The sequence below is a fragment of the Camelina sativa genome, chromosome 3, assembly GCF_000633955.1.
Source record: "Camelina sativa cultivar DH55 chromosome 3, Cs, whole genome shotgun sequence".
Lineage (NCBI taxonomy): Eukaryota > Viridiplantae > Streptophyta > Magnoliopsida > Brassicales > Brassicaceae > Camelina > Camelina sativa.
Window position 1 is genome coordinate 19,559,654 of NC_025687.1, and position 15,700 is coordinate 19,575,353.

General features: G+C 33.1%; 2 protein-coding genes and 1 pseudogene across 2 annotated transcripts; all 3 read left to right on the top strand.

Moving 5' to 3' along the window:
• Window positions 1,347–4,600, top strand: LOC104777541. Its single transcript, XM_010501816.2, has 6 exons — window positions 1,347–1,633; window positions 1,873–1,958; window positions 2,083–3,651; window positions 3,748–3,972; window positions 4,071–4,198; window positions 4,313–4,600. The coding sequence occupies exons 1-6, from the start codon at window positions 1,631–1,633 to the stop codon at window positions 4,372–4,374; spliced, it is 2,073 nt and encodes a 690-aa protein (XP_010500118.1). The 5' UTR covers window positions 1,347–1,630; the 3' UTR covers window positions 4,375–4,600.
• Window positions 7,926–11,113, top strand: LOC104777542 (annotated as a pseudogene).
• LOC104777543 lies at window positions 12,694–13,299 on the top strand. Its single transcript, XM_010501818.1, has one exon. The coding sequence runs from the start codon at window positions 12,774–12,776 to the stop codon at window positions 13,122–13,124; it is 351 nt and encodes a 116-aa protein (XP_010500120.1). The 5' UTR covers window positions 12,694–12,773; the 3' UTR covers window positions 13,125–13,299.

The following is a 15,700-nucleotide window of genomic DNA, read 5'->3' on the forward strand; positions in this document are numbered from 1 at the left end:
GACACAACCTTTGCCAGGTTTGTTTTAATTGTTTGTTGATTGTGGCATGAGAGATCTTATTGTTTGTGTGTATAGCCTAGTAGATGGAAGGATTGCCTCACTAATTATTTCTGGTAATACTGAAGCCTCTCTTTTGTGTTGTGGCGCAGGTAAAGGCAAAGTGTGATCATGGAATCAAGGCTATGAAGAGGTGGATGTTCTAGAGGCTCGGTTGTTTGCTTTGTGTCGTTGATAGGATTCTAGAGTGGAACTTAATTGTCTAGAATGGTTGTTAGGATTGCATGGTTCTATGACTTTGCTATGTTTTAGATTGTTTTTGGAATTGGTATTATGTTATTGATTATTCGTTATTGGGATTGTTTTGTTTTATCCGCTCTTGTTATTGATTGGGGGTTAGGTTGCTAGTGAGTATGGGATCACTAGATATTAGGATTAAAAAAAAAACGGGTCGGGTTGTTTTACATCCTCTCTTCCCCTTCTCTGCTCATCTGGTGGGTTTCCTCGACGAGTTGTCTCTCTCGAGCCCACAACCTTTCAAGCCAAATCTGAGCCCTCTTACCACATCGCAAACTCTAGCCTATGTCTCTCTTACCGGCTCCCTTGGATGTCAACCCCAACATCTCCTTGTTCCTCGGATTTAGAACCCTTCACCAAGTGTGTTACTTGGCTGCAGCTGGACGGGAGCTTTGCTTTGACGTCGGAGCTGCACAAGATCTGGACAAGGCTTTGCGACCCAATAATGTACTTCAATTTCCCAGGTTTGTCCCAAATCTCTTTTTGCCCTCCTATAGCATCCTTTTTTGTTTGGAACTTTATCGAAGACTGTAATTTTAACAGAACCGTTGCTAGTTTGGAACAAAAGTTATGTGTGAACCCTGCCCTTAGATTCATCTAGGATGCATCTCTTGACCATCATTGTTTAAAGACAATCAACATTATGACCCTAACTCTATGGAGCGGTCGTTGCTCTTTATATGATCCTTGAGCCCTCACAATTGATACTTTGCAACACTTGCCATTGAATTTCCTTGTGATTTGTTGCTTCTCTGCTCAAGTTTTCAACATCTTTTGCATATTTGGTCGAACTTTCTATCCATTTTATCTACTTTTAAACTTGCTTGTATCACTCTTGTATCTTGCCTTTTGTTGGCTAAACCTTTAAACATTGTACTTCGTTGTCTGTTTGAATGAATCAATGAGATCAAAAATAAAAAAATGAAATTAGTTTAAAAAAATTACATTCAAAAAAAAATATATATATATATATATATCTTTAAATTGGGATAATTAAATCTTTGGTTGCACCATTTTTCTAACCTTAAAAATGTTTTTTTTTTTCCTTTCCTCCCCGGAGGCCGGAGGTTTATGCTATAAAAACTAACTTAACCACTCACTAAACGAGGGCATGCATGTTGGGAGGGGGGAGAGCGAATTGTGTGGCCGGAGGGAGCGCCTTAATTAAAAGACTAAGAGCACCCAAGTTAATCACTGAGATTTGAGGAGGTTAAGGCGACTACTTATAAACCCTAATCAAATTCCCCAAACCCTAAGCCTCGTTTGCTCCGAATCGTCTTCCTTTTGGACTGTCCTGTTCCTAAGTAGAATCTGATTTCGAAATTTCTCAGTAAAGATGGTAACTTTATCACTCTCTCTTCTCTCAATTTCGACCAAGATTTTTTTTTTTTTGGTGTTTGGGTTTTGAGGGTTCATACTCGTTTCTCTGTGGCACTGAAATGTATGTTTCGGAATTTTGATTGATGTTATTAAATTTCACATAGGGGTTCGTAACTCTTGATTCAGGGACTGTAAAGTTTTCATCTTTGATTAAAAAAAAGTGGTTTCCCCCNCCCCCCCCCCCCCCCTTTGTTGCAGGCTCCTGTTTGTCAAACTTGTGGCGACATTGGTTTTGAAGAAGCACTTGTTTTTTGTGACTCTTGTAAGATTGAGGCTATACACCGGTGAGTATGGTTCTTGATTTTCCCTTGTAATTTGATTGAGTTGTGTTGTGTTCTGTATATCCCTATACCAGAGAAACGGATTGGCTCATTTCTGTTATTACCTGTTTCTATTGGTTTTTTTCAGCTATTGTGTGGGCATAACACCGACTCCTTTTACGGATTACATAACTTGGATATGCGAGGACTGTGATGAGAGTGAAATTGAGTCTGATAGCATAGAAGTTGACCAGACTGCTAAGCTTACACATATATTGAAGAAGAGTTACAGAAAAAGGAAGAAGAAGAAGAGAAAAGGGAGCAGCAATCACACCTGGCCGGTTTTAGCTGAGGACCATGGGCTCCAGGATCCTACCAGTGTTGAACCTATGGAGGTGTCTTCTTCACCAATTAAAGACACATTGGAGACTAACTCTGGTACAGACCATAACGGTGGTACCAGCAAAAGGAGTGACAGTAGCTCTTTTCGGAAAGAAGTTGATCAGACTGATAAGCTTCTATATATATCTAAGGAGAATGAGAAAGAGAAGAAGAAGAAGAAGAAGAAGAAGAAGAAGAAGGATAAGACGAACAAGGAGAAGAAGAACAACACAATGAGCAGCAATCCCAACCCGCTGGTTTTAGCTGCTGAGGACCATGGTGTGCAGGATGCCACCAGTGTTGAACCTGTGAAGGTGTCTTCTTTACCAGTTAAAGGAACAACGAAGGAGTCTAAGAAACGAAAAAGCTCAGATAGTGGAAACCCTCATGAATCGTCTGGTTTAGTAAGAAATGGAGCATCTGCCTCGGAGGCTGAAAAGTCATCTAGTGTTCCAGATCATAGCTCTTGTACCAGCAAAAGGAATGACCGTTCTGGTCGCAAAGAAGTTGATCAGACTGCAAATCTTGGACATATCTTGGAGGAGAGTGAGAAAAAGAAGAAGAAGAAGAAGAAGAAGAAGAAGAAAAGGAGCAGCAGTCATTCCCCGCCAGTTTTAGCTGTGGAGAACAATGAGCTCCATTATGCTACCAGTGTTGAACCTGTGGAGGTGTCTTCTTCACCACCAATTAAAGAAACAATGGAGGCTAAGAGACAAGAAAGCTCATGTAGCAGAAAACCTCATGAATTGACTGAGTTAGGTGGAAATGGAGCGTCTGCCTCGGAGGCTGAAAAGTCATCTAGTGTTCCAGATTATAGCTCTTGTACCAGCAAAAGGAATGACTGTGGTTCTGGTCGCAAAGAAGTTGATCAGACTTCAAATCTTGGACATATCTTGGAGAAGAGTGAGAAAAAGAAGAAGAAGAAGAAGAAAAGGAGCAGCAATCATTCCCCGCCAGTATTAGCTGTGGAGAACAAGGAGCTCAATGATGCTACCAATGTTGAACCTGTGGAGGTGTCTTCTTTACCAATTAAAGAAACAATGGAGGCTAAGAGACAAGAAATCTCAGATGGCAGAAAACCTCATGAATTGACTGGGTTAGATGGAAATGGAGCATCTGTCTCGGAGGCTGAAAATTCATCTAGTGTGCGACATCACGATTCTTATACGACCAAGAAAAGAAAATTAAGTTCTGGAAACATACCGGTTACTGAAAATAGACAGTTAGCTGATGGGAATAGTTCTTGCAAAGAAGCTGAATTAAATATGCCTCAAACTTCTGAGAGGTTGACATCTATGCATTGTAGAGCACAACCAATCAAAAAACCGATATGGAGGTAAAGAAGTAATGCTCTTTAATTGTATCACTTTGCATCTCTATATGGTTTGATGACATTATCACTTGATTTCCGATATGTTTTGTCAATTTCTAGGGGATTGATGTCTGTAAAAGGAGGAACCAGCTATAGCTTTGATGGGATTTCTGCTCATCTATCAAGCTTAGCCTGCCCTATAGTCCATGAAAAGGCAAGCTCATTACGGGGCTGCCTCTCTGCTGAAATGTTTCCCAGGATGGAAATATGGCCAAAAACCTTTCTGAAGAATGGAGGACCTAAGGACGACAGTGTTGCTCTTTTTTTCTTCCCTTCCAGTCAAAGGTATACATTGAAATACTGATATCTTTTTTTTTTTTTTTTTTTCTCGTCCTATGCATATGTTGAAAAAGTGTCTGGCCATTTTTGTTTTTGGTTTCCAGTAATGATGAAAAGACTTTCTATTCCCTTGTCGGTGAAATGGAGAAGAATGATTTGGCGATGAGATGCCTGCTTGATGATGCAGAACTGCTACTTTTCACCTCTTTTATGTTACCAGTGGATTTTTGGTGTAAGTCGTAGAGAACCTTTTTATCTATAATAGAACTCTATTTTCTATTACAGGCTGTTCTTTTCATTATTCGCAAGAGTAGGTAAAACTAATAAAGGTGATTATGGTTTGCAGCTTTTAACTCAAAGGACTACCTGTGGGGTGTCTTCAAGCCCAGACGTACTCCTCCACATTAGTCACTAGACTCGCTACCTTTTAACAGTCTCTGAATTTGAGCAAGGTTAACAAACAGATGGTTCTTGAGAAAGTAGAACTTGCAGGATTCTCCTACAACTTTTTTGAGAGCATATACTTGGTGGTGTAATTGTTGATAGTTAGCCAGACTCTGTACAGAATCTACTTGAGTTGGCATCCTTGATAGCATATCTTTGTCTCTTTTTGGTGAGTTTCTGCGACCGATTAGTCAAATGAGTGGTAACTTTGAGATCGTCCTGATTGTCGAACTTGATATTGATACAGTACCTTCCTAGACAGTAACCTAGTCTGAGAGAAGATGTGTTTCAATAATGGACAATCATAGAGAGTAGACACCGATGAGAATATTGTGAAGAGGGAGTTGATACCTGATATTAGCTGTGGTAGGCGGTGCTTAATTATGTCCTCTCACGGTTGATAACTGATATTAGCTGTGGTAGGCACAGTAAACTAAAACTAAATTAAAATAAATTGTTATAACAATCAAAGTCAATGATTTAGACAATGACCTTCATTCGTACTTTCCTCTCTATCAAACAAAATTATCTAACCTCAAGAAAAAGATATCACCAAATTCAAGATGCCCTGAAAAAAAAAAAAAAAAAAAGAGATAACGTCGCATTTTAAAAACAGATGATGTTTTCGTTCAAATTAAAAGATATATTAAAAATTATCTTTTCACTGTTTTTTAAAAGTTTAATTCTAAAATAAGTAGGAGAAAAAATAGAAATTAAACAAAGAATAACAATTTTTACCTAGAATTGATTTCATTTATTTTCGTTAAATATCGAAAGATATTTTTTTTTTAATATCTTTTGTGTTGTACTAATATTTTTTCTCCAAAATGGGATCTTATTCTCTAACTTTTTATTGGATAAGTCATTAGTGGTCCATAAACTTCAGCGAGCCTTTAACATCATCAGTAAAAGTTACATAAATCTGTTAAATTTATATTTATATATACATTTTTTGAGATACTTATAAAATAAATCCTGAAATTCATACATATTTATAAACATATCATTGACATTAATTATTAATTTATTTTTTATTTAATTAATTCATATTAGGTTTCTATTTTTGAAAACAAGATTTCCCATCATAAATAAATTTTCAAAACAATTGGAACCACTCTCTTTAACATTAACTATTAAGTTTATAATTAATTTAATTAATATTAAGTTTCCAATTTTACAAAACAATATTTTTTCGATACACAAATTTCCTAAACAATCGGCCTAATCAATAAACGAATTGAATTTCGATCTTGGAGGAGGATTTGTGACCGAGATTTTTGATCTCAACGCATTGATCTCAACATATTTAAAACTAATTTTTACTTTCACGGATTTCATATGATGAGTTTTTGCGGATTTAAATCTTTAAACATGTTGCATGATCCTCTTAGCATGGTGGGTTTGGACTATATAACCAACACTAAAACTATTAGTTTATTTCATATATACTATAATCACAGTTTTGAAAATTAACTTATAAATTATTTAATATATAAATTACAAAATATTACACATAATATAACATATTTTTAATATTCAAAAATAAAATAAAATTCTAAACAAAATTCTAAACTAATTAGATAAAAATTAATTAATTAAAAATTTGAAAATTAAATAAATTAAAAATTATTATTTAAATTATAATAATTTATAATTTAGTTTTACCACAAATAAAATCCTAGTAATAAATAAAATACTATACGATACTTAGACAAAACCCGACTCAACGTAGGCGGTGGTTGGCTAAAATAGTTGCAGAGCTGCAAGTGATAGACTTAAGAGATGATGATGTTTAAAGGTTCTCTTGGGAAACAAAATTGGCAGATAGGATAATACTTGAAAGGCACGTGGACGTGATATTTACCATATTGCTTTTCGTTGGTTTCTCTCTAATATCTAAACCGCAAGCTTCATGTTCATATCTACCTTTTCAGTTTTTCACTTTCTTTAGTTTTTTGGGTACTTTTTACATCTTGTGTTACGGGGAACCAAAAAAAAAAATGAAATCTAAAATATTAAAATTTCTGTGTAGCCAACTGTGAGTACTTTTATAGTTTACAACTGAACAAAATTTCAAAATTAGTAATATAACCTATATATAATTAAAAGGATCTATATTATATACTCTCGTATGAATAATTAAAAAATCTCGTGTCATAATTGAAAGATATTTTCACCTGAACAATATAATACACATAATCTAGAAAACTCTAGCAAAATACTGAATATGACAAATTATTACAACCGTCCGATTAAATCTGATCACGGTGGATGGATGATAGTGCTTCAAGGCGATATCTTGTAGTTTGTAATAACTTCAAAGAGTGAGATAGAAGCAAGACACAAGGAAATGGAATAAAATTATACTATCAAACAACAATGACCATGGTGAGGTCATGGTGTATCTATGCCATTTTCGGCCAACCAAAACTCCAAAAAATAAAATAAAAAAATAATGACTCATGCTAGACAAGAGTGAAACAAATGAAAAGGTTGACAAGTTTATGTGTGAAAAAGTTTTTAGAATAAAACGATAGTTTGACAACTTTCTGTGTAAAACAAAGTACTTACGTACGTACGGTTGTTTTAGGAGGTTTTAGAGAGTGATCTCAAACTCTTTATATTCACAAGATAATTTTTACCTAGAATAGAAATTAAATAAGTTCAAATTATCTTGTGAAGGTACATAACTACATATTCTTGAAACGTAATGTTGTTTTGTTCTAGTATAAATATAAGTCATAGGTAACATATATGTGTTTGTGAACTTGAATTCAGGTAATAACATAGTAAAAATATTAATAAAAACAGATACGCTATGTGCGTGTCCTGATCTGTAAATCTAAAGGAAGATTCTCAAAAATAGTATCAAAATAAGTTTTTGTTCCAAATTTAGCACAACACTTCAAAAATTTTAAAAATAGCACTATATTTCAAAATTAATCTTTTAAAATAAAATCTTAAATTCAAAATACTAAACTCTACCCCTCAAAACTATACCCTAAATATGAAATTGAGAACCCAAACCTGAAAAAAAATTCTAAAAATTAATTTTAAATATTGTAATGTGTTAAATAGTGATAGTTTTAGAAAATTATGGAGTTTATACTATAATTGTCCATAAAACTTGTTTTATTGCTATTTTAGGGTATTTCTCAAATCTAAATGGTATTAACTTTGTAAAATATCTTTTAACAAAAAAAAAACTTTGTAAATTATTAACATAATGCAAATGTTCTAAATATTAAGATGATCATGTTAATTGCTTATTATAAAATGGCCTGATCTGTAAACCTAAATATTACTTTGTAAAATATTAACATTTGCAACTTTGTAGAATATTAAATTCGAGATAAAAAGTTATAATAAAAAAGATACTGACAATTTTAATTGCTTAGCCAAATTGTTGCAGTAATTAAATATTTTATATCACACGTAACTTCGTGAAGAAGAAGTGTTTTGCCTATAAATATACATGTGCACTAGGCAGAGAAACAAAGAGCAGAAGTTAAAAACAGAGAGAGACCTCTGATACACAAAAAACGAGAGAGACCTCTGATACACAAAAAACGAGAGAGAGAGAGAGAAATGGCGGGCGGCAAGTGGCGGTTCCTAGAAGTAGCAGTTGCACTAATGGCGTTGCAGTGGTGGTGGAGTTATAGTGGTAACTTAGCTGAAGGGTTTCCAGAAGAAGATCTTGTGACAAAGTTGCCTGGACAACCTGAAGTGGCATTCAGACAATTCGCTGGTTATGTCGATATCGATGTCAAAGCTTGTCGGAGCCTCTTCTATTACTTTGTCGAAGCCGAGAAGCAACCACAGACTAAGCCTTTAACCCTTTGGCTAAATGGAGGTTTGTTTTACTGACACTCGTTCTTCTTGTTTCTCAACTTTGTAGATTTTCATTGAAATTGGGTATTTAGACAATAGGATTTGGTTGTCGAAATTAAATTTAAGAAATGTTTATAATTTTAAATGATTACCGTTTGTTATCTTTTTTTTTTTGTATATATTGATTTTATAGAATTTAAAACCGAATAAAGTTATTAATCAATATATTTATGTGAATGACTACTATCTACTATCTTTTAGTGGATTTTTTGCTTTGGTTGGTTACATAGTTTTAAACTTTTAATTTCAATATTTCTGGCTTTAAATTTACAAAATTATTTAGTTTCTTAACTATTTTTTGGTCCAAATGCAGGACCAGGCTGCTCTTCCATTGGAGGAGGAGCTTTCACAGAGTTGGGTCCATTTTACCCTACTGGAAATGGTCGTGGCCTCCGTAGAAATCCCAAATCATGGAACAAAGGTCTCTCCCCCTCTCTTCTAGTTTCTTTCATTAACAAATGAGAAAGTTTGTGATGTTAACTTAATTACTATATATGATGTAGCCTCAAATCTGTTGTTTGTGGATTCACCGGCTGGAGTAGGATGGTCTTATTCGAACACAACTTCTGATTACACCACTGGCGATGAAACCACTGGTATTATATATAATCTTTCTAATGATTAAATCAGCTTTTGTCATTAATCAAGGTTTTCAAAAAAAAAGAAAAAAAAAAAAGACTAATTCTTGAATGATGTGTTTTAAATTATAGCCAAGGATATGTTGGTGTTCATGTTAAGATGGTTAGAAAAATTTCCACAATTCAAGACTCGAAACCTCTTTCTGGCCGGCGAAAGCTATGCAGGACACTATATACCTCAACTAGCTGATGTGATACTCGAATACAACACTAGACGCTCAAGTAGATTCAAGTTCAAGCTCAAAGGCATTGCAGTAAGCAATAAGAATTATATAATTTTTTTTTCTTTCAAATCTCTGTTTTGCTAGCTCTGTTTTCGATTGATTCCTTTGTTTTTTATTCAGATAGGAAACCCGCTTTTGAAGCTTGACCGGGATGCTCCAGCAATATACGAGTTCTTCTGGTCACATGGGATGATCTCTGATGAACTTGGACTAACCATCATGAACCAATGTGACTTTTAAGATTACTCCTTCTCCAGTACACACAACATAAGCAAATCCTGCGAAGCCGCAATGAGTGAAGCTGGAACCATCATCACTCAATATGTCAATTACTACGACATACTCCTCGATATCTGCTACCCGTCCCTCGTTGAGCAAGAGCTCAGGCTCAAGAAAATGGTAAGAAAGAAAAAAAACGAGTCTACCCCAAGACTTGTACTATTTGGTTGCATTTACATTTACATTTACATAGTATTATATAGTATATTTTAATGTAAAAAAAGACCCAACAATATAAATGTTTGGACAAAAATTATTTTCTTATTAACACCCTATACGCAAATGTAAAAAGTAACTATTTTTTGCGTTGACTTTGCACTGCAAAAATATTTTATGAATAAAAAAAAAACTCTTTTAATATAGAAACGAAATATAAGAACTTCGTCGAAGTTGTGATATATGTTGACAAAAAAACGCTTTTAATATGGTGTTTAGGGTACAAAGATGAGTTTTGGGGTGGACGTGTGCATGAGCTATGAAGAGCAATTGTACTTAACTCTTCCTGAGGTTCAAAAGGCTCTCCATGCTAACCGAACTCAACTGCCATATGAATGGTCTATGTGCAGCAGGTATATATAACTTGAACTTGAACCATCTTATATCTCATTTTTATCTAACTCTTAAGTTTGTGTCACATCCTCACAGCCTCTTGAACTACAATTACAATGACGGGAACACCAACATACTTCCAATTCTTAAGAGAATCGTTAATAGCGAAGTCCCTGTTTGGGTCTTCAGGTAAATCGAATTCCCTTCTTTTAGATCATTTTTTATTCTTTGACTTTGGTAATATGGTGGGGATGAAGATTCTGTAATTCCTTTTCAAATTTATAAAATACAGTGGGGATGAAGATTCTGTAATTCCACTTTTGGGTTCGAGGACTCTTGTACGAGAACTTGCAGATGATCTCAACTTCAACACCACAGTTCCCTATGGAGCTTGGTTCCACAAAGGACAGGTTTGTTCCACAAAAAAACCTGAAGTATGATCTGCCCTTGGTTTGAGCATCTAGCTTCTTCTTTTTTCGCTTGGTTTGATTTCTTTGGCATTAATTTAGGTTTTTAGAAGATAGGTTTGCTTCCATTGGTTCGGATTTTTCTTATAAAATATGGAGAAAATAAACTAAATACGTAAATTATAGTAAGTCATATGTTTTAGGTATACTCAAAGAATGTGTTTATGGTCTACATTTTAGTTGATTTTCATTTTTAATTGACTTGTTCAGTTCGGTTGTACTATATTTGGTTTTGGTTTTTGTTTTGGCTTTTCGCTTATGTAATGTTTAAAAAATTACTAACGTTCTTTTGGTTTCAATTTTAAAATTTGTAGTTCATTTGGTTTTGTACTTAATTTTTTCGACACCTAATTGTAAACTTATTGACGTGAGGTAGGTCGGTGGATGGGTGATAGAGTATGGGAATCTACTGACATTCGCAACGGTGAGAGGAGCAGCTCATATGGTACCGTACGCACAACCCTCAAGAGCTTTACATTTGTTCACAAGCTTTGTGCTTGGCCGGAGACTGCCACACAAATCGCCTCCTGCTCTTCATGAATAAATTAACGAGAACGGGGTTCTCTCTCTTTCTTGTTTTCGTTGGTCAAATTGGTGGTTTAATTAAGTCTACGGGGAATGTAGTGGAGGTATTGTTTTTTTTTTTTTTTTTTTTTTTTTTTTTTTTTTTTTTTTTTTTTTTTTNTCTTTAGAGATCAGTTTCTTTGTTTCCGTTGAAAGACATTCTTATTCTTGAATACCATTATGATAGCCATGGTGTAATGTCATAAGTATTTTACAAGATAAACAATATAGACTTCACAATTACCTAGGTTTGGAAAACCAACGTTGGAAGTTGAAACTATAGAAGGATCTCGAATATCTTGAACATATTTGCGAAATATTACTAAGATATTTTCTCACAAAAGAAAAAGAATATAATACAAAGATTTATATTATTTTTTTTTTTTACAATTAAATCTTATATATTAAGTTATCGGAGATGAGTTTCTTTGATAGAGAGCCAGTTAGGTACCGACGAGCTTACATGTAAAAAACAGAAAGCTCGTGCTCTTGTACATTTTGCAAATTTATCAGTATAGACATTATTTTTTCGAAGAATATATTTAATATTAAAATTAACAAATCTATTTCTGAAATGAGCAAAATCCTTCAATTATAATGAAAAGATCGATCAATCCTAATATAATACTAATATAATGATACTTATATTAGCATTATTGAGAAGTAGCTTTTTCATGAAGTTTTGCAAGTGTTGGAAGAGTGTCTCTCCCTTGAACATGATCAGTCAGCGACTTGTAATCTTATGAATTATGATTTTGATATACATTACCCATCAAGATAAATTCAACCTCAGATCAATGACCTTGCCAAGTAAAGCGAGTTGTTCAAAATGAGTTGTGCAAGTCTTAGGAGATATACTCATTAACTGTTTTGTACTTTTTTCTACTGCTTTAATTAATATTTTAATTTTAATTGATTGATGTAATTACGATATTGGGTTTTAGGCGTATGTGGATGTTAAGTTTCCCAAACTTGTACTACAGACTCTGAAAACCGAAATAAATGGCATTAATTAGGTGCCTTATTTACTGCTGGTTCACAAGCTGCGAAGATTTTGCTTGTTCGTCTAAGCTTTGAAACGATTTTTGGGTCACCACGAAAAATCTTGAGCAGCAAGAAAACACAATCTGAAACTCCTGGAAGAGAAATCCCAATCGATATCCTAATAAGAGCACCATTATTGATCATTTTTTTATTGGTGTCTTAAAGAAACTTTGACCACAGTATTAAATTTATAGACTCTTGATTGGTGTCTAGATACTATGGCTATTTGTAACCCGTCACGGGAGAGTCTGTATCCCTTACCCGAAGTGGAATTCAAGACTGTAAATATTGTGACAAGACCTTGATTAGAGTATGTTCCGATCGACCTACAATTTTTTTTTAGTAGTTATCTCTCATGACTTTTCTATTTATTATATGGAGAATATGTTAACAAAACAAAAACAAATATTGTGAGATTTATGAAATTTACCTCTTCAGATTCTTATATATTTTTTGGATTTAGATATATTAAGAGCCTATTTTGCTTGGCTTTTACTCATATCTTTATAATTTTTTTTTGTTTCTAGGTTAGCTTAACAAAAACAACAAGCAAACAAAACCTTAGGATGGGAGCCAAGTCATTAGAAACTTAGCAGCAACCTACTGTTCTATATCCTCCCTACAAATAACCCACCTCTATCTCCATCTTTCTCAAACCAAACCCACCTCAAGAAATCACTCAGCCTCACACATCAAACACGATCAATATGGCCTCCACGAATGCAGTCTACCGCCCCACACCAACTCCGGACCACGACACTACCGTTGTCGTAGTTGTGTTCGTCTCGTTGGGTTGTGTCATGTTCTTGGCGTTTCTAGCGTTTGTTATCTGGTTCTTGATCAAGAAGAGATCTAGGAAACACCGTGAGAGATCTGAGGCGGTTCGTGTGGATGAGCATTTTAAGATGAAGGAAGCTATAGTCGAAGGACCTGATGGAAAAAAGTCTGTTGTGTTATCCGTTGAGGATGATGTTCAGTTCGCAGACGCGATCAAGAAGGATGAGAAAGATCTTAAGAAACACGGAGCAGTTGGCCCATCTGTCGCTTCCCGTTCGTAAATGAGCATTCATAATATTGCCATTATATATATATATATATATATATATATATATATATGTTTATCTTATAATTGTGTTTGTGTCTATCATTTGTTTGGTGAAATAAAAAGCATCCGAAATAATTTATTTATATTCTTCCGACGATAAAGAATATTCAAAATTGGGTTGGTGATGATTTTATACTTTTATTAGCAAGCGTACAAGTGTAACGCACAAAAATATACATCGTCCTTGTTATTTGTCATTCTATAAGATCCAATGGCTTATTATATACGTACAACTGGCATTCTCGTGTACACAATACTTACACTAAAAGTATTCCATTAAAAAAATGAGACTCACATCATCGCAACAAAGAACATCACGATCACAAATTTAGAGCTTACAGGTTTCATTAAAAATCCAAATATATTACCTAAAATTTGAAATTCCAGTTTAAACGATTTTTAAAAAATAAAACTGAAGAACAAAAACAGTTACTCTCAGTTAACACTTAAATGAGATGAAATTAAAAAAAAAACTAGATTTTAATCCGCGGTGTACCACAAGACAATCTTTTTATTAAAAAATTAAAATTAAAATTTCTTTTTATTTGTAACATTTAGTTTGTTTTGTTTAGAGTTTAAGATTATATTTATATTGTTAATTATTAGAACAAAAAATAAGTAATTTATAAGCTATTGTCTCGTTAAGTCACAATTTTGCTAATGCTTTTTAATTATGTTACACAATATTAGTTAAAAATCAGTTTGATTTGATATGTGAAATAGATTCACAGTGTTGACCAAAAAATAAAATGAGGTTTTAACCCATATTTTAGTACTGATTCAATTATATTTAAATTTATAATAATATTATTTCAAGCTCGTTCGGTTTATAACCTATTCTGCCATATAACCACATTTTATAAAATTTAAATTTTTTATAAGTTTACATATTCATAATTTTTAAAGTTCTTATTAAGTTGATATCAATAATAATATTTAAAAATGTAAATTTTAAATTTTTTATATTTGATACATAATTAAGTTAAAAACAGTTCAACTAAATAAACTAACTAAACCAATTGACAACCAAATAGACTCAAGTATAACGTTTTTGTTGATAAAATTCAACCATTTTTTTTTTGTAAAAATTGAACATATTTTTAGTTTGTTTTTCTCGAAAATCAAATCAAAACCAGTCCGAATAAGACACAAATCCAAATCAAAATTTATAACCAAATTGTCATAATCACCAAACGGATACTAAACTGTTCTATCTGAATCCGGAAAAACCCAAACCAAATACAATCCAGAACCCGAATGCCCAAAATTTTTTCCTCATTCTTAAAAATTATTATATAATAGAAAATAACATTATATTACATAGGAACGGAAAACCACATATTATTCCACATACAAAAATAATCTTTATATATTTGGTAACTAAATTATTTTTGGTTTAATGTAATTTATCACTAAATAAATTATTTTTTTACCTAGTATTATCCAATCTTCAAACACACATTAAAATTATGTATTTTTTTGTTCATATATTTTTTCTTTTAAACTATATATAAAATGTTTACAAGATTAGTTTAAAAATAACATTGAAACCAAAGTATTTTCAACTTAAAGAAGTGGTGTCCTCATCAATCCCTCTGCAATTTGTAGACTCCAAAAATCTCGATTACTTTCATCTTCATCAATATCCAATCTTCCTCGTCCATATTAAACTCTGATTGTAAGTTTCATTTGATTCTAATATGAAACCAAGTAACTTTACTCAACCAATTGTCCTCGACTCTCTTTAATTTATGTTGTTTGCTATTATTGCATAGGGGAACTCAAAATCAGTCGGCAAGATGAAGAGGCAGACCTTCACGGTCACCAAACCTCCTCTATCGTTCAACATCTGAGATCTCTCTCCACTTTCGTCACCGAAGATGCATTCGAGTCATCTAATGCTCGAGGAGACGAAATCTAGACTAACAATATCTCACCCGAGTATAAGAAAAATAGTTTACCTTTATATCGGCCAAAACTGGCCTATAGATGGTGCATAGGCTAAGTACTTATAGTATATATGTAAGTTGGTAGGGTTTTACAATTAAGATTCACAAATATATCTTGATGAGGAAGTTTAGAAGATCTTTCACACGATATTGAAATGTAAAAATCTTATATAATAGGTGAATAAGTAGTTATGCTTTTATTAAGATCATTTTTGATTAGTGTATCGGTACATTTTCTGTTTTTGGCAAACCTAAGATATTAAGTTACCTTATATTTAGGACACTTTCTAACAACTATAAATTATTTAATCAGTTATCTTCAATGCTAGTTTTAAATTGTAGTATCGTATAATAGATTTTGATTTACCATATTTTTAGTTATTGTTTTTCTTTGCAATTTTCTAAGGATTAAATTTGTAAATAATCATAAGTATAAGGATAGAACACAAAATGTACTTCAAAAATGTATATATAGATAAGACAGTCAGTCAATATTACGTAATCTCGCTTCGCGCAAAAAATAATAAATAAAAAGATAATGTAATCTCGCTTTTTTTATTCAAATAAAAAAAACAAATTA

Excerpts from the sequence above, each read along its gene's own strand:
- LOC104777543 (XM_010501818.1), top strand. The coding sequence starts at position 12,774 with ATGGCCTCCACGAATGCAGTCTACCGCCCCACACCAACTCCGGACCAC.
- LOC104777541 (XM_010501816.2), top strand. Across the intron at positions 1,959-2,082 it reads AAGATTGAGGCTATACACCG|CTATTGTGTGGGCATAACAC; the intron begins GTGAGTATGGTT and ends GGTTTTTTTCAG. Across the intron at positions 4,199-4,312 it reads GTTACCAGTGGATTTTTGGT|CTTTTAACTCAAAGGACTAC; the intron begins GTAAGTCGTAGA and ends TATGGTTTGCAG.